Source organism: Camelus bactrianus, chromosome 6 (assembly GCF_048773025.1).
Source record: "Camelus bactrianus isolate YW-2024 breed Bactrian camel chromosome 6, ASM4877302v1, whole genome shotgun sequence".
In the NCBI taxonomy this organism is placed as follows: Eukaryota; Metazoa; Chordata; class Mammalia; order Artiodactyla; family Camelidae; genus Camelus; species Camelus bactrianus.
The window spans coordinates 39987243-40005477 of NC_133544.1; the positions used below are offsets into that span (position 1 = coordinate 39987243).

Genomic DNA, 18235 nt, shown 5'->3' on the forward strand with positions numbered 1-18235 from the left:
TTCATGAACATCTGCCCAGTGAGCCCAGGAATCTATTAAGTCCTGACTGTTCAGCAAGCGTTCCTGGCAGGGCGGGCAGACAGGCTTCAGCTCACATGCCATCTCTCGTTGAATTTTAGTGGCTGCCTCCAGGGGTGTGTTGAAGAGGACTTGGAGGCCACATCTGGGCTCAGCAGGAGACAGCCATTACCTAAGAGATGCTCTACCACAGGAGAGTAGGGGCTGAACGCGTGCCAGGAATTTGCCATTGCCAACATTTTTGTGGCTTTTGGAGCCACAGGGTGTTCTAGGTGCTGGGAAAGAGGGATAAAGAAGACAAAACCCCTGTCCCCAAGGAATTCATAATCAGGAAGGGGAGGCGAACATGTCAATCAAAAACTGGGACACAGAATACTAAGTGTATGGGTCAGTGCTGAGTGAGCACACTTGGGGCACAAGACTTAGATGGTCTGTGACATTGGTCACGTTAGCCTCTCTGTGCCTCGGTTTCCTAATCTGTCAAGTGGGGATAACAGCAATAGCCACATCATAGGGTTATAAGAATTAAATGAGTTAATATCTATGTAAAGCATTTTGAGGAGTGCCCAGCGTGTAGTAAACACTATGCAGCTATCAGTGTTAATTTACTTTTCATGCTGTATGGTACCAAAAAATTTATAATGTATTGTTTGTAATCATCAGAAAAGTCAACGGAGATTAATAAAAGAAATATTAAGCTTCCAAGCTGTACCATGAGACTGTCGAAGTGGGCAGTCTGAATGGAGTATTTGGGGATAGTTTTTGTAACCCAGAGTTTTGAGTTCTTGCCTCATACTAGGCTAGCAAAGGTTGGCATGTTTATAAATTCAAATGTAAAGAATGTTAAGAAAAATAAAGTATTGCAATGATTTGAAAAGAAACAAGTCCCTTCCATTTGTAACTGCAGCAAATAGGTTTCTTCCAGGTCAAAGTCCATCAGTGAAACGCAGAAAATGGTTAGAAAGTCAGTCTGGGGCAATGGAGGTGGCACTGACCTCCCCACAAGGGAATTCTGTGGGCTCTTAAAGAAAACCAAGAGAGATTTGTTCTTTTCCTGAATGGTTTACTTTTCCTATAGCAGACTTGAGACAGAAATCAAACTGAGAGATGCTAAGCCAGGTTCTATGCATGTTATGTTTGGAATTGCTTGTGATGGCCGAAACAAAACTAAGACTTGTGTACGGTTTATGACAGCCAATCCCTTGGTCCTTTCTGGTCTCCCTTTCCAGCTCATGATGAAGAATCTGCACATTCTTGCTCTCAGTCATCAGACCCCTGAGTAGCCTTAAATGGATAGGTACTGAAAACATGTTCTTCCCTCTCGTCTGAAACACCTTGATGCTATTCCAAATGTTGCTTAATAGACATCTCAACTGCCCCAAACCATTCTTCTCTTATCTCGTGGAAGAAAAGGCCCCATGCAAATATCCTATGAGATCTCACTTGATTTAACTTCTGTAATCAATAAAAGGTCCTCTTGCCTCTGTCTAAATGGATGAAAAGAGGTTAATTCTTGTTAAGTTAAGGACATTGTTTTTGCCCCCTACTCTTAACCTCATCTTAATCCCTTCCTGCAAAAATCTGCTCGCGTTCCATCATCTATTTTTAATGCCTCCTACACATCATTTTCTCCATTGCAATGTTCCAGCACCTTCTCAAAGTGAATATACATCCAAAATCAAACTTGTAGCTAGCTTCTCTCCCTATTGTGTCTCCTATCTTTTTGGAATCAACTAACTCAACTTTCTTCATCCCTTAACTGCCTGCCATGTGTGAAGCGCTTCCCGTTGATCTATAAGATCCCTCCTCCACAGACCCAACAGTCAATTCCTGGTCCACGTCTTATTGGACCCATTAGTAGCATTTTACTCAGTTCACTTTTTGCTCCTTGAAACCTTTTCTTCATTTGCCTTGCATCACACACACACACCACCCTCTTGAGTCTTCTCCAACTTTAATGGTTTCTCCTTGGCTCGCTGCCCCTCCTCTTTTCCCCAGCCTTCATGTTGAAGTGCCCAGGCCCAGTCCTTGGTTCTCTGGCTACATCTCTACCATGGTAATCTCACCTCATAGTTTCATTGTTTTAAATACCATTCATGTGCTAATAACTCCCAAATATCTATCTCAAGTCAGTCTTCTCTCCCAAACCGCATGCTCATAAATCTAAATTGCTTATGAGACATCTCTGAATGTCTAACAGACATGAAAACTCACCATTGATGACACTGAACTCCCAATCTTACCCCAAAACATATTCAATAAACAGAGACTTCCCCATCTCAACTGATGGCAGTGCTACACTTACGGTTGTATAAGCAAAAATCCCTGCAGTCAATCTTGGATTCTTCTCCTCACACCTCTAATTTATTCTTTCAGGAAATCCTGTTGGCTGTACTTTCAAAATATATCTAGACTCTGATCACTTCTCCCCCGTCTACTTCAGCCATCCTGGTCGAAGTCATTAATTTCTTGCCTGGGTTACTGCAATAGTCTCTTAACTGGTTTAAATGTTTTTGTCCTTGCCCCAGTACAATCTATTCTTAACATAGCAGCCAAAAGAATCCCTTTAAAGTGTGACTCAGAGCACATCATTCATTTGCCAAAAATCCTCCAATGGCTTCCTGGTTTGCTGAGAGCAAAAGTCAAAGTCCTTGCAATGGCCTACAATGCCCGTAGGGTCTCTCCCTCCCCATCACCTCTGCAGCCTCTAGCACCGCTGTCTGCCTCACTCACTCCCTCTCAGCCAACAACCTTCTTTGCTTTTTCCCAAACAAGATGGTACTCTTCTATCTCGGAATCTGAAGACTTAAGTTCAAACCATTTTCTATTGCAGTGAAGTGGCTAAAAGTCACAGCATATTCAAGTGCCCCTAGAACACTCTGCATGGCCCAGGCTCAGGAAAGATGCTTTTATCAGGAGACCATCGGAAGATGAAATGAGGGCTCAGGGTCTGGGGGTCAGTGCCAGCACTTTGCTCCTCCCCGTCTGGCCCAGTCTGTCTCACTCACGCAGCAGACACATACTGAGAGCTTACCAGTACTGGTCCTGGCCAGGGCTGGGCATCTGTATACAGAACTCGCTTTCCCTCGCCACAAGCCTGGCAGGTAGATCTCACAAGTGTTCCCATTTTACAAGTGAGGACCTTGCTCAGAAAAGTTACCTGGCCAAGTTGTAGTTTGCTAATTACAAGTCTGAGATTTGGAGCCAGGAGGTAGTGACACCAAAGTCCTTGTTCTGTCCACTTCATCAAGCTCCCTCCCAGGTGCTCAGGGGATGTTTGATAGAAGCACCAGTGAATGAATGACCCAAAGAACTGCAGTTCTGATACACACAGTTTAACCACTATCGATACTGTGGAGGGGTAAAGCAATGACGTTAAAATTTGTTAAAGAGAGGTTAGTGAAATACAAGTGTTGATATGACCTAAGTGTTCGAAACTTTCTAGAGGAGACAGCTGAGCTCTCATCTTCTTTACTGATGTTCTACAAAAGGGCGCCAACCTCTTTCTTCTTCTCGAGATACAATCTAGTTACCGTGTTAAACCTCCAAGTCATTATCAGGTCACGTACTTCACTGGGACTCAAAGGCCTAGGAGGCCACGACAATCATCTCATCATCCTCCCCTCTGGTGGGCTAAGCAGCCATAGTGAAATGCAGAAGTGCTCGTTGGCTACACTCTGACAACCATCTTAAACGTACTCATCTTAGCAAGACCTGACCAAATGTGTAAATCAGTAGAGCTGGAAATGTGATGACCCAAGACTAATCTGAAGACAAATGACATAAACCTCAACCCCTTAAAATACAGAAGACCAAGTTCTGAGAGGGCAGGGAGCTAGGCGCTCACAGCAATCCCAGCTATCAAAGAGTTTTCTAACAGTTGCTAGATTCTGTCACTGACCCAGGAAACTCGGGCCAAGGAGTTCTGCCATCCCAGCGTGCGTATGTCTGCTTTAATAGTTCAAGCCATCACTCTCCATCACATAGAGGTTTGTGAAACTGCTCCCTGGATTACCAGTCTGTGATAAAACACTGTCACCAGAACCTCTTACACAATAAATTAATGCGTGATAATCACCTAATTCCCCAAATGTGCAAGGTATCAATATCTGAACGTAAAAATAGAAAAAAGAATTAAGAGTCTCTTGTGGCATTATCAATGCAGGATCTTAAGTATTTCTTTGATTACTTCACTAAAGTTCTGTTTCAACTAATGTAGTTAAAATTCAACACCCTCACATATATGAGAAAGCCATTTAAAAAGGCCCATTAGCCAAAAGATCCACAAGATTGGTAGAGGCCAAGAAGCTGCCACTACCGATTCTTCATTCTCCCATGCCTTTTAACTGGGGGGGGTTCCTGCATGTTGACAGGCACATAAGGTCTAACCGTAAAAGCTTTTCCCCGAGAAAGGCATCTCGGTGCTGACGCTGTATTCAGGGACACATGCAAAACAGCATCAAGGAGTTCTGTTTAATGGCGGCCACTCTCCCACGTTGTCACTTTACAGAAGCACTCGTGGCACGTTTGACACTTTGCTCAGCCTAAGTCAGGAGCCACAGAGAGGACTCCTGGCCCTAGTCCCAACTGTGGGCACTTTGCTTTAATGGTCCGAAGAGCAAGAGGCTGTCCTCGGCAATCCCCTCCCGCAAAGCTGTTCCTGCCCCATCTCTCCTAAGGGGTTAGGCTGAGCGAGAGAAGGCCACAGCATTCACATCAGGCCACAGCACAGAGCAGCATTCTCAGTTAGCAAACCTGCTCCCCGCAGTCAGGAGGAAAAGTGACCCTGACAACTGGGGATTAAAACGAGGAGATGCAAGGGAGGGGACATTCCAGGGTGAAATTAAAAAAAAAAAAAAAAAAAGAGAGAGAGAGAGAGAGAAAGAAAGAAAGAAAGAAAAAGGGGGAAAATAGAAGTGGAAAAAAAAAAAGAACAGAAAATTCACAAAGCCCATGAGGCTGTCTGGTTAACCATGGGTTAGAATTAGGTTTAGAGAATCACACGGTAACTCAGTGTCTTGGCAAATCCAAAAACCCCAGGTGAAAGACAGTGAGTGAAAGGCATTTCTATTTGTGGAAAGAGGAAGTTTTCTTCTTTCACCACTTAATCTCTCTAATTTTCTTCTTCTTTTTTTTTTGTCTATTTGAACCCGAGTTTGGACCATCATTTGTTTTTACCAGCCCAGTATCTTTTCCATCTTTCCAGAGTCAAAAGAACAACAAAGATGGGGTCCAGAAAGCCCTTTCCCACAAACAATTCCAATCAGCCCTCCTCTCCCAGGGTTACGGGGTGCTTGGAGCAGACATTCCCAGCTGGACATGCCACACACAGCAAGCTGCCAAACCAGACTGCGCTAAAGGGCTTCCGGGGGACTTACTTGTACTTGTGCTGGTTCCAATTGTATTGATCGTGGTGGGCACGGACGAAGAGGAGTAGAGGGGCACATGGCCATTCTCACACCCCAGGCTTTTGTCCTGCCAGTTGGAGGCGTTGATGCAAATCCCAGAATCCCGAGAGTTCTGCCACCCATTGAGCTTGTCGTCGGAGTTCTGTCTTTGGTGATAGTAGTGTGTCTGCCCATAATCCACAGAGTCTGAGCGGCCTCGGCTCTGGCCGCCAAAGCTGGTTGACGTGCGGTCCTCCAAGTGGTTCAGCCACATGGCCAAAGCACTGCGGTCTTCCAGTGAAGTGGCCGGATGTATCAAAGCATAGGACAGCAGCTGCCTGCTCTCCTCGATGTGCTGGCTGTGTTCAATGGAGTGCGCCAGGATTTTGGGCAGCAGTTTCATATACTCTACTTTTGCGTCAAGGTTTCCTGGCTTCAGCAAAGGCAGGTGAGTTAACAGGAGGGAAATCACTTTATCCTTGGATTCCTGTTGCCATTGGTTAATGATTCCTGAAAAGGAAAATAAACAGGGCAAATAAGCATTTATACTGGCTCCAAGCACCACACTGGAAAGAGAATTCCTGGGGATTAGAGTTGCAATCTGGGTACCCTGGCTAAATTTTCTCAAAATAGCAGCTGCATCAAGTTGGATAACTGACCTCAAGTTGTCAGGGGGAAGTGATTTCAATGAAACTTATGGAACAAATGCTCCCAGATGTCTGGGTCCTCAGTCTAATTTTCATGCAAGTCTCCAAAGAGGTGATGACTACTTTAGTACACACAAATACAATTTACAGCTGTTTTCTTTCTTAGGAAAGTCTAGCTATTCCCTAGAGATAGGGGAATAAGGAATCAGAGAATCTCCATGGAAAAGTGAGTGTGATCAAGAGTCCATGCAGTGGAGTCCTCGAAGGTAAGACTACTTTGCCTTCCCCAGACGTCTTTGGAAAAATGGTTAAAGCCCTGGCAAAGGTATTTATGTGAAGTTGGTAAAACTTCCTAGATGGAGAAATCTGTCTGGAAAGAAAGGATGCCCCTCATCTCAGTGAAGTAAGCCTGCACTTTCCTCATGAAAAGCTGACTCAGAAAATAACTGTGACCTCAAAGCTAGAACAAACAATGGACCCAAGACTTGGCTCCAGCGACACCTCGGATCACACATGCTAAGCAAGCTATTTTTATGTATAAAAGATCTGTTTGGTTATTTTTATTATGGTAAAATATACATAATGTAATATGTATCATTTTAACCATATTTCAGTGTGTGGTTCTGTGGCATTAAATACAGTCACATTGTTGTGCACCATCACCACCATTCATCTCCAGATCTTCTTCACCTTCTCAAACTGAAACTCTGTACCCATGAAACACTAACTCCCCATTCTCCCCTCCCCTAGCCTCTGGTGACCATCATTCTACTTCTGTCTCTAGACATTTGACTACTGTAGTTACTTCATATAAGTGGAATCATACAGTCTTGTCTTTTGTGATTGGCTTATTTCACTTAGCATAATGTCTTCAAGATTCATCCATGAGAAGATTTGTTTTTAACACCCTCACAAAGATCCCTTCCTATTCGCCCCTCCTCAAAACACAAACTTGTTGCCCTTGGGTGAATGTAGACTAACAACACACTTTGCCTTAATTGGCCTTTGAGAAGTAGCTTGTTCTGGGGACTTATCTATGGGACTTGGGACAACAGGAAAGAGCACTCCCTGCCAGAAAAGTCATTCCTGACACCGGAAGACCTCAAGCCTGGCCCACTGATGACCATGTAAGGGCTAGGGGAGGGCATCCTTCTGGCTTTCACAAAGTATCTGCAGGGTTGAAAAGGCAATACTGGAATTTAGCAGAAGGGCTGCACAATTCTAGTGAGGCACAGATCTATCAGAACAAGCTCAAGTCACTGCTGACCATAAGCTACAAATGCATCAGCCATGTACAATAAGGCCTCTCAAGACAAAGGTGTGTATTCAAAGAAAAGTATCAGGTGGAGAAGGTACGGTACGTAGTGAAAGAATGTGGGCTTCAGAGTCAGGCACACCGGCACTAATTCCAGCTCTGCCACCTAATTGACAGTGGAACCCTGGTAAGTGACTCAACCTCTCAACTCCTTCATCAGTCAAGAGTGTTACCAACAGCACCTGCCCCTCCTTGGGGTATAGGATTAAATGAGGTAATGTATTAAGAGGACCAGTCAGGTACTTGATGGTGGACACGATTTCTTCTATTTGTCTCTGCATTAGTCGGGCCCATATTACAGCCATGTTGGGTGGTTTTGGATACCAAGTTTTAAAAGTAACAGAGACCAGACATGACCAGGGAAGGTCATTAAAAATTACCAGAGTTGAAAAGAGGCAGAAAATCAGAAGGTGAAAAATAATGGGGTTACTGAACTTACAACTGAATGATATGAAGAGATAGTTGACTTTTCTCAAGTAGGGATTTGATAAGGAGATGGACAGTCAATTATGCGAAGTAGAAGTCTTCAAACCGAAGCACGAGAGAATAAGGTTGGCTTTGGAGAAGAACCGAAGTGCCAGAATGATAAAGGATTCAGGGGGGTCACCAAGGAAGGCTCTACAACCTCTGTTCTGGGAGTTTGAAGAATAGAGATAAATGGTCCAGAGATGCACTGTCAGATAGAAATGTAACGTGAGCCACATATGGAATTTAGAATTTTCTATTATAAAAATAAAAGTAAAAAGGGGGTAAATTTAATTTTAATGATCTAAATTTAATCCAATATATCAAAATATTATTTTAACTTGTAATCAATATAAAATTATTGGTGAAACATTTTACATTCTTTTCTTTGTATTAAGTCTTCAAAATCTAGGGTGTACTTCATACTGTCCAAGGCAAGCTACAGATTCAATACAACCCCTATCAAAATACCAATGGCATTTTTCACAGAACTAGAACAAATAGTTAAAAATTTTGTATGGAGAGAAGTGGGTACAGGTCAGTGATGGAGCACACACTTAGCATGCAGGAGGTCCTGGGTTCAATCCCCAGTATCTCCATTAAAATTTTTTTTGTATGGAAACACAAAAGACCCTGAATTGCCAAAACAATCTTGGGAAAGAATGGAGCTGGAGGAATCATGCCCCCTGACCTCAGACTACACTACAAAGCTACAGTCACAAAAAACAGATGTATAGCTCAATGGAACAGAGTAGAGAGCCCAGAAATAAACCTATGCACTTAAGTCAATTAATCTACGACAAAAGAGGCAAGAATATACACACTGGAGAAGAAAGTCTCTTCAATAAGTGGTGCTGGGAAAACTGGACAGCTACATGTAAAAGACTGAAATTAGAACACTCTCTAACACCATATACAAAAATAAACTCAAAATGGACTAATGACCTAAATGTAAGGCCAGAAACCATAAAACTCCTTAAAGAAAGCATAGGCAGAACACTCTTTGAATGAATCACAGCAATATTTTTTTGGATCTGTCTCCTAAAGCAAAGGAAATATAAGCAAAAATAAACAAATGGGACCTAATTAAACTTAAAAGCCTTTGCACAGCAAAGGAAACCATTGACAAAATGAAAAAATCTACTGAATAGGAGAAAATATTTGCAAGTGGTATTTCTTATAAGGGATCAATTTATAACATATGTAAACAGCTCATATAATCAACATAAAAAACAAACAACTGGACTGAAAAATGAATAGACATTTTTCCAAAGAGGAAGTGCATATGGCCAACAGGCACATGAAAAGATGCTCCACATGCAAATCAAAACCACAATGAGATATTACCTCACACCTGTCAGAAGGGCTATCATCAAAAGGAACACAAATAGAAAATTCTGGCAAGGATGTAGAGAAAAGGGAACCCTCATATACTGTTGGTGGGAATGTAAATTGGTGCAGCCACTGTGGAAAACAATATGGAGGTTTCTAAAAAAATTAAAAATGGAAATTCCATATGACCCAGCAATTCCACTCTTGGGTATATATCCAAAACCCCCCACTAATTTGTAAAGATACATGCACCCTGATGTTCACAGCACATTATTTACAATTTCCAAGGTATGGAAGCAACCTAAGCGTCCATCAACAGATGAATACACACACACACACACACACACACACAACTACTACTCAGCCATAAAAAAGAATGAAAGTTTGCCATTTGCAACAACGTGGATGGACTTGGAGGGTATTATGCTAAGTGAAATAAGTCAGACAGAGAAAGACAAATACTGTATGATATATCACTTATATATCCAATCTAAAAAATACAACAAACAATTGAATATAACAAAAAAGAAGCAGACTCAGATATGGAGAACAAACTAGTGGTTACCAGTGGGGAAAGGGAAGGGCAGAGGGACAATACAGGGGTAGGAGATTAAGAGGTACAAACTACTATGCATAAAGTAATCTAAAAAGATATATGGTACAACACATGGAATATAGCCGATATTTCATAACTATAAATGGAGTATAACCTTTAAAAATTGTGAATCACTATATTGTATACTTGCAACTTACACAATACTATACATTAACTATACTTCAATTTTTTTTAAACCCAGGGTGTACTTTACCATTGACAGCACAGCTTGAAGTAGCCACAGCTGAAATGCTCACAAGCTCTATGTGGCTGGTGGCTACTGAACTGGCTAGCACAGGGCTACAGACATTCAGATGGGGAAGGCAGGTGGGAGGGCACAATGACCTCAGCAGGTCCCTCCAAGCTCCCTGACTCTATATTTAGCTAATTGCCACCTGACACAAGACAACCCTCGTGCATTCCACTAGGAATACAGCCTTTCTTTTAAAGTGGCCCAGGAGAGGAAGAAAGCACCAATTCTAACTTTCTCATCAGTACATTTTCCGCAAACACCCAGCATGTTTTAATTCATAAGTATGCTCAGAATGAAGATAAAATCTATTCATGAAGCCCAAGGAACTAAAGAGGTGCTGGCAAGAACCTAAAGGGCCTGAGAGGAAGGTGAATCTATGTCTGACGCCAGCACGGATCCCATGGAACCAGTGTATACCCTGGAAAACATACATTTAAAAATAAAATTTGGGGACAACCTTTTATACAAATCCACAAGGCTGAGGAACTCCCTCGCTTTTTATGAGGTCCCTTTCCTGTTTCTACCCTTTCTGCAAAAGGTCAGCCTAAAAGAAAAAAAAAATCAGGGACAAGAACAAAACGTAAATAGGACTCAGAGTGCAAACTAAACAAGTTCTATCTCCACGTAAGCACTCTCTGCCAGGGATTAACCTGGGATCTGGGGGAGGAACCAGCACAGCCAAGAGGAAAGGAAAACCAGAGGCTGCTGGCCCCGGTCCCTTCCAGGCCTGAAATGGTTCTTTCTCTATCCTCGGGACAGGGCTTGGATGTTGTGAGGCTGTGGTGTGGCCAGGAAGACAACTATGACTTTTGTTTACTGCCTGTGGGGTCATGGAAATAAGATGGCCTTCTGTGGGCTAACTAGACCTACTGGATCAAACTATTTCTGCTCCTGCTCCGGCTGCCATGCTGACAGTTAATGGTACTGAGTGTTTCTATGTGCCGGGCACTCTTCTAAGATCTGTGCCTGTAATTCTTCATTTAATCCTCACATGAAGCTTACGCAGTAGGTCCTCTTCCAAAACTGACTTTATGTATGAGGACACAGAGGCACAAAGAGGTCAAGTAATTTGCCCCAGGTCCCCCTGGCTGGTGAGGTGGCAGAATAGGGATATGCAAATTAGCATAAAGACACATGATGACTATCATTCCAGAAGAGCTTGGCTACGAGCTAAATACATTAACAACTGTATATACGCAATATGTAATTTTATAATACATAAAAACATAATCATAGAATATAGTGTCTAATTACATATAAAATGTTTATATGAACATATATTTATAAGTATAATCATGCAAAAATATTAAGAGTACATGGGTCAGCAGAAGCGTTGGGTCAGCTACTGAAGTGTAGGAAAAAAAGAAGTTGCAGAGGACAATGGCCTTTTGTGGTTTTAAAATACGAGCACAATGTCTTTGACAGTCCTCTCCAAAAGGTGGAGCCTAACCAACTCTCTGAGTTGCGTGCAGGCTGGAGCTGACGAGCCCCGTTCGCCAGAGTGTAGCAGCGGTGACAGCGTGTGGCTTCATGGACTGGTCACAACAGGCACTGCAGCTTGTACCGTGCTCTCCCTCGGGCCACTCACTCTGGGGGGAGCCAGCGGCCACGTTGTGAGGACACTCAAGCAACCCAACAGGGAGGGAGGTCTTGAGAGTGAGGAACCCAGTCCTGCTGCCAACAGCAGCACCAACTCAGAAGCAGAATTCCCAGCTCCAGTAAAGCCTTCAGGTGACTGCACTCCAGAGAACATTTTGAGGGACTCTGAGTCATATTCCTGATCCACAGAAACTGTGTGATAATAACATGTTTATGGCTGTGTTGAGCTGCTATGTTTGGGGTAAAGATAATGGATGCACCTATTCAAGTGCCCCTGTAGGGAAAAGGAAGTTTTAGCCATTTGGCTTTGAGAGGTTCACTCCTTCTAGCAAAGTCATACCCATTCTGACAGGGACTCGTGAAGCTAACCTGTTGCCATTAAACATGCACCTCACCTAGCCTCCCTCGTCCTGACTATCCACTCGCCAAACTACCTTCGGACTAGGATTTAGCTCTCCAGGCACCTTCAGGGAGAGAATGAACCAATCATACAGACAAGGTATTCCTAGATTCTGTGATGATTTTTCAGGGCAACTTAATAAGTGGCTTCTGATTATGATTTGCCTTCCTGTGGAAGCCTGCCTGTGCTGATTACATGGACTCTGAGTACATCCGGTCCCCCTGGTGCCTTTGAGTGTGTGAGGTCCCTCCTTACGGCAAAGGAATAAGCCAACATTGTAGGGTCTACTTCCCTGCTTTCCAGTTAGTACTGAGTCACCCTCTCAGGGTGAGGGTCCCCAGGGCACTGATGACAGTGAGAATGTCCACCTTCAAACAGAAGCCAGGACCGACATGCAGGGACTTGGTACCTGAATGGCAGGTCCTGCCCAGCTGCCCACTGGCCTTCTTTGTGGCATCCACACCACCTACCAGAGACAAGGAGCCTTTACTGAGATGTGTAGTCAAAGAATTCTCCTTACTGGGGAAGATACAGGAATCCTCAAGATTTTCAATTAACTCTTCCCTTCTATGAGGCAGTTTCTATTATTAACCCCAATATCACTCTATTCAGTAGACAGTCTGGAAAACGTAAGTCCAAGAACAACAAGGCTCGGTGATGTCAATCATCCCTATCACTTTCTCTGAATATTTTCTCTATTATTTCTCTGGATAAGGATCAGAGATAGAGTTTGCTGGATGTTTTATGTGGGTAAAAGCTAATGATTTACAATCTATCAACCAGTGATATGGAACTAGTAAAAAAATTCTTGAAAGAGCTACAATTAAAGACCATGAGGATTCGGAAACTGTCCCAATGATTCTTGGAGTGACAAAGAATGTGTCTAAATACCAAGTCTGCTGTTATTACTACACAACGGTATGTCAGTGTTTAAGGGCTCCGGTTGTTAGTAAATTACCCTTAAATTGCTATTTTATTATACCCTTGTTTTCAGTTTAATAACATTTACCATAAAAGGGTTTCTCACAAGTGTATTTAGGCAATTTACTCATGCGAGAAATGGCTGGAAATTAAATGCACACATGCAAGAAGCCCTGGTTAAATAAATGCGCTAAAAGGCAGGAACACCAGTGGGTCTTAAATGGTCAATGGCTCCCTGGAAGAATTTGTATTACAAACTCAACCCTAGACACATCATGTAATAAAGGCTTCTAAATGCAGTGCATCTTTGCATGAATCAGGGTCGGACAGACAGTGGTAATACCACACACCATGAATTTGGTAGGGACGTGAGCTGAGAGGGCACCTAAAGAGTTAGGGGCGGGGGGAATGGCAAATACCAACAGGGCAAATGATGGGATTCTTGTGTTGGCACCTCCACTTGTCTATTGTCTTCCAACAGATCTATGTAGTAGATGCCACAGCCCATTATAAACTCTAGAGAGTTCTCTGAGAGGGCACGAGGTGCCGGGCATTCATAGGCACCTGATTGTCCTCAAAGGGCAACAACCAGATACCCCTGGCCCCAACAGGCACCTACAATGACCCCTTACCACCCCCATACCCCACAATCTATTATCAACATAACAAGCAGAGTGATCTTTTTATACCAGAAGATAAGTTGTGTGATCCTTTCTGATCCAACATCCCAGTGGTTCCTCACCTCACTCTGAGTTAAGAGTCACAGAACGGAGTATGAGCCCCATCTTCTCTGCCTGGAATGCTTTTCCCTCAGACCCACATTTAGCCTCCCTCAGTTCTGTCTTGGTTCACATGTTACCTTCTTAGTGAGACCTTCTCTGCCTGCATTTTTAAACTGTCCACATCACCCCCTCTTGCCCGACACTCCCTTATCCACCCCCTCTGCTTTATTGTTCTCCATAGAGTTATCATGGGACCTGCTGTGGACCACACTTAGCTTCTGTCTTTCTCTACTTGAACATAAGCTTCCTGAGGGTAGTGATGTTGTCTCCATGTTCCATTGGTTTATCATTTCCTTATTAATCACATTTTTTTAGTGGCTATAAATTGTCCTCAAGCATTTCGTTTGATAGTGGTTTATTAGACTTTGGGATTTCTTACTCAAGATCTTAAGCATGTTCTAGAAATTTCCTTTAAACAAAGACTGATGGACTGGGTGACCTGCAAGCAAGAGTAGGTACCAACTGTCACCCCAAAACTGTTCATCCATCACCACTTTTGTGTTTGACTCTGTGGAATTCTGATTTACATTTTACCTTTAATGTCAAATAAAAATAGGAACGTGTAAAAGAGGAAAATAAAATTATTAGTTCTATTTTCAAAAATTTTAAATGAATATACGTATATTCATGTATGACTGAAAAACTGTGCTGTATACTAGAAACTGACACAACACTGTAAACTGACTATAACTCAATAAAAAAAAATTTTTTTTAAACTACATCCCCTTCCTCAATATTCCATTTAGGATAGAAAATTTCCCCACATGCTAGAAAACAAGAGCATAATGGGTGCTTTTCCTGATTATGAGTGACACCAATTAAAGTAATCTTCATGATAAAGATTTGTTAGGCTGAGACAGCAGAATTAAATGCATTTAATATAACTCTTGCATCTGTTGAAGAAAGAGATGAAACTAATGCCCATAGGGTTGTGTGAAGACTATAGTATGTCCACATTTTTCTGGCCATAAGTGATTATGTCCTAATAAAACCTCACAGGAATGGGTCTCCTAAGAGTCATATAAATTAGAGATAAAGAAAATGTTACCTTACTCTTGACAAATGCAAGACAAATCCTTGCAAACCACATTCAGCTGGTGTTTTATACCCAAAACCCCTCCAAGGAAAGGCTATAAATGTTCCAAAAGCAGGAAGCTTTCCTACTCACTAATCTTCAGTGTCACCCTCACACTCCCAGACCACCACATACCACAAAATGACTCTCCCATCGTATTTCAAAAGAATGAATTCACAATCCTCATGAGGACCTCGCAGAGGAGAAAAACATGCTTTGCACCTCGATGCTTCGATTCAGGCCTTGCTCCAGAAGCAGCACTGGAAACAGGAGCCTGAAAAGAGGCACACTGTGGTCCAGGGAGCCCAACTGCAGTCATATTTCTTCCTGGAGAACTTTAAGACCCAAATCTTTGGCATTGTCCAGATGGAGTTAATCAAGGAAGGTCTTGAGAGGAATATAAACAGGCCAAATCACAAAAGAATAGTCTGTGCTCAGTCCAACAGAACCAACTGAACAACCACCACTGCACACAACAGGTTTATAAACCTCACAAGTCTGGGAAGGGCCAGAGTGAACAAGCCTCTCCTCTGACAATACGGAGCCTTACTATGTCTTCAAATGAGTCTGGACTATTAAGTCACCGCACTCTCTTAAGATAATGAGGAAGCTGCTCGACCACTCGTAGACAAGATTTCCCATCCTGAGAGATGGGAACCCAAAGCGTGAGTGTGAACTTGAGAGCCTTGTAATGTGTGTAAATACTGTCACCAAAGAATAGCACACACATAGTCCCAAAATATTCATGTTGGAAAAATTGATAGTGAAATGTATGTATTACTACTCAGGTAGGAAATCTGAAATATATGTACAATTTATTCAATGGAGAAGAAAATGGATAATTTTGTGAAGGGAGGATATTCAAATTCACGGTTGCAAATTAACTGTTAATGTATTTGAAAAGCAGTCAACAGCACAAGGACGGAGTTGGGGGACTAAACGTAGAACAGAGCCAGTCCTGCTCTCTCATCCTCATTACCCATAGCCCTGCAGAGGGAGTTAGAGGCACACCGCCCTTCCTGGATCTCTTGCGCTATCAGCCAACTCCAGGAATTTATGCAAAGGTAGGCAGAAAAGGCAGCTTATTTTCACCTCTTCCTTGTGCACCAAACTCATTTTCAGGTTAGTAGGTCTGTCGAGGCAATCAGACAGAATGCGACTTCAGATTTTTTTGAGGAGGGGTGCTACTTTTTAATTTCTGAAGTCCTCTGGGGCAGTGGGGTAAGGAGAAAAGGAAGACAGGGTGATGGTAAAGGATGAAATTCTCTAATTAGGAATGCGAATGGCTGAAGCCATCTCCCTCCTTCTGGGCATCCCACTGTGAAATTAAACAGACCCACAGGCCAGCGGCTGGACCAGAATCAGGAGGACTGACTGGACGAGGATGCCCTGCTTTGGGAGACTTAGTGGGAATGTTGCAGGGGGAGACAAGAGCTCAGAGTCCATACTGTCTGTGGACAAGGGCCTCTTGCGCATCCTTCCTGAGTCTCAAACATACCGTCTAGAATTCTAAACCAAAGGAAGACACAAAAGTAGTGAGAGGATTTAGGCCACACTAATCCAGAGCAGGGAGTGACAGCAACTGCCTACTTTGTTTTAGTCTAGCTTTACACCACCAACTTTGGAGGTGGATATATTTATTAATCCACTGGATATTTATCTTTGGTCCCTATCAATGTATATGGCCTGGTGCTAGGATCCCTCTTTTTCAATGGGGTGTGCAGGGTCAGAGAGAGCCATGGGAAAAGATTTCCACCCCATAGAAAGGCCTGCAATAAAAAGAATTTGGAAAGAATCAGACCAGAGGGGTAGAGAAATACTTTAAGAAGGTCTCTGTTTATAGAACCAATAGGCAACTCTGTATGGAGTAGAATCCATTGTTTAAAGTCACCCCAGAACCTCCAGCAGAACTCCAGCCAGCATCCAACACTGTATTTACTGAAAACACACAGAGCTCAATCAGTTATGACTATACCAACGGAGACTCAACCTTTGGCTGTTTAAATCCTAAGAGGCTGTTATTTATCAGTAAATATTCTTTGCTGTAGGACTGTTTTGTGTACATCCAAACTCGCCCCCTCCAGCCCCCATCCTTACCTACAACATGAAGAGTCTACCTCCTTCCTTGACTCCTGCTGATCGACTCTGGCCCTCACTGCTTCTCTCTACCACACCGTCTAGCTCAATGACATACGATACTGTTTCTCCTTTATTAGACCGTCAGCTCCTTGAGGGCAGGGACAGTGCCTCCTGCTTATGTGTCTCCTATTTGTTTGCCAAGGTGGGTGCTGAGCACACATACTTGCTGGACCAGACTGGACAAAAGATACCTGCACTTTTCTGTCACAGCTGATGACACAGATCTCTTCCTTCTCGGCTTCGTCTGTCTCTGGTCGTGGTGTTAAGTGTCCACAGCAGAACTCTGGACCAGGGCAGAATGGTGAAGGGACCCTGGGTCCTAGCAGAAGGGGAGGGTTGGTCTCTCTACGGGCGAATGCCTCCCAGCGTCGTCATATCAGCCCACTCCCGAGGCCCCCTCTGCTCTCTGCGAGCCCCTCCCCCACTCCACCCCCAACACAGAGGTGGCAAAGCTGAGCCGCCTGGAGACTCAGACTCCAAGACGCAGGTTACAAGTACCTAAGGTAGGCTGGTTATCTAGGGGTTCCTTTCTGAGGTATTCACTTCCAAGAACTGTAGGAGTACCAGGTGCTCTAAGTAACTTGAAGGAAAGGAGAAGAAAGATAAGAAAGCATCGTGACTGGGAGCATAGACTCTAGCTGTACCGTTGGGTTTGGATCTCCAATTTCCACTTAGTTAGCTGTGTGACCTGGGCAACTCTGTACACTTGAGTTTTCTCATCTAGAAGATGAGACACCTTATAGGATTGTTATGCCATTGGAATTATTTAATCTATATATATATAAGGCATGGGGACCATTGTCTGGCCCATTGTGAATGCTCTGTAACTGGTGGCAACAGTCCCCATTATCCGAGAGACTAGGATAATGTCCCCAGGGGACCCCCTCCTACAGTCTGGGAAAGGAAGAGGGGAGAGTAGGGGAGCCAAAAAGATCCAACACACTGGTTCTCCAAGTGGAGGGGACCACACAGCTGGGAACATGTGAGAAATGCAAATTCAGGATGCCTCCCTGGATCTACTGAATCAGAAACTTTGTGATTAAAAACGCCTTCAGGTGATTCGGATCCAGGCTTACATTTGAGAACCACTGGTTAAAGGAACCAAGGGAAAATCATGGCCTCTGTGATGAAGGTGGTTCCTATTTCCAGCTCTGGGATCGTTAGGAGGTTAAGGCTGGTGTGAAACCAGGTGGGAAAAATAATTTCTTACCAGGAGAAGGACTGAGAGAGGAATCAATTCAAAGGGCTGCAGGGACCTAGTTTTAAGGGGAAGTTGTTGGATTAAAAAAACAAACAAACAAAAAAAC

General features: G+C 43.3%; 1 protein-coding gene across 7 annotated transcripts in view; it reads right to left on the bottom strand.

The window, feature by feature from the left end:
* Nucleotides 1-18235, bottom strand: part of SAMD4A (sterile alpha motif domain containing 4A) — a 352931-nt gene that overhangs the window by 226331 nt on the left and 108365 nt on the right. For all 7 annotated transcript variants that reach the window (XR_012507521.1, XR_012507522.1, XR_012507520.1 and 4 more), the window contains exon 3: nt 5397-5915. Coding sequence is in view for 2 of the 7 variants with exons in the window: in XM_074365493.1 (XP_074221594.1) it covers nt 5397-5915 (519 nt within the window). In the remaining 5 variants the exon portion in view is untranslated. The remainder of the gene's footprint in view (nt 1-5396; nt 5916-18235) is intronic.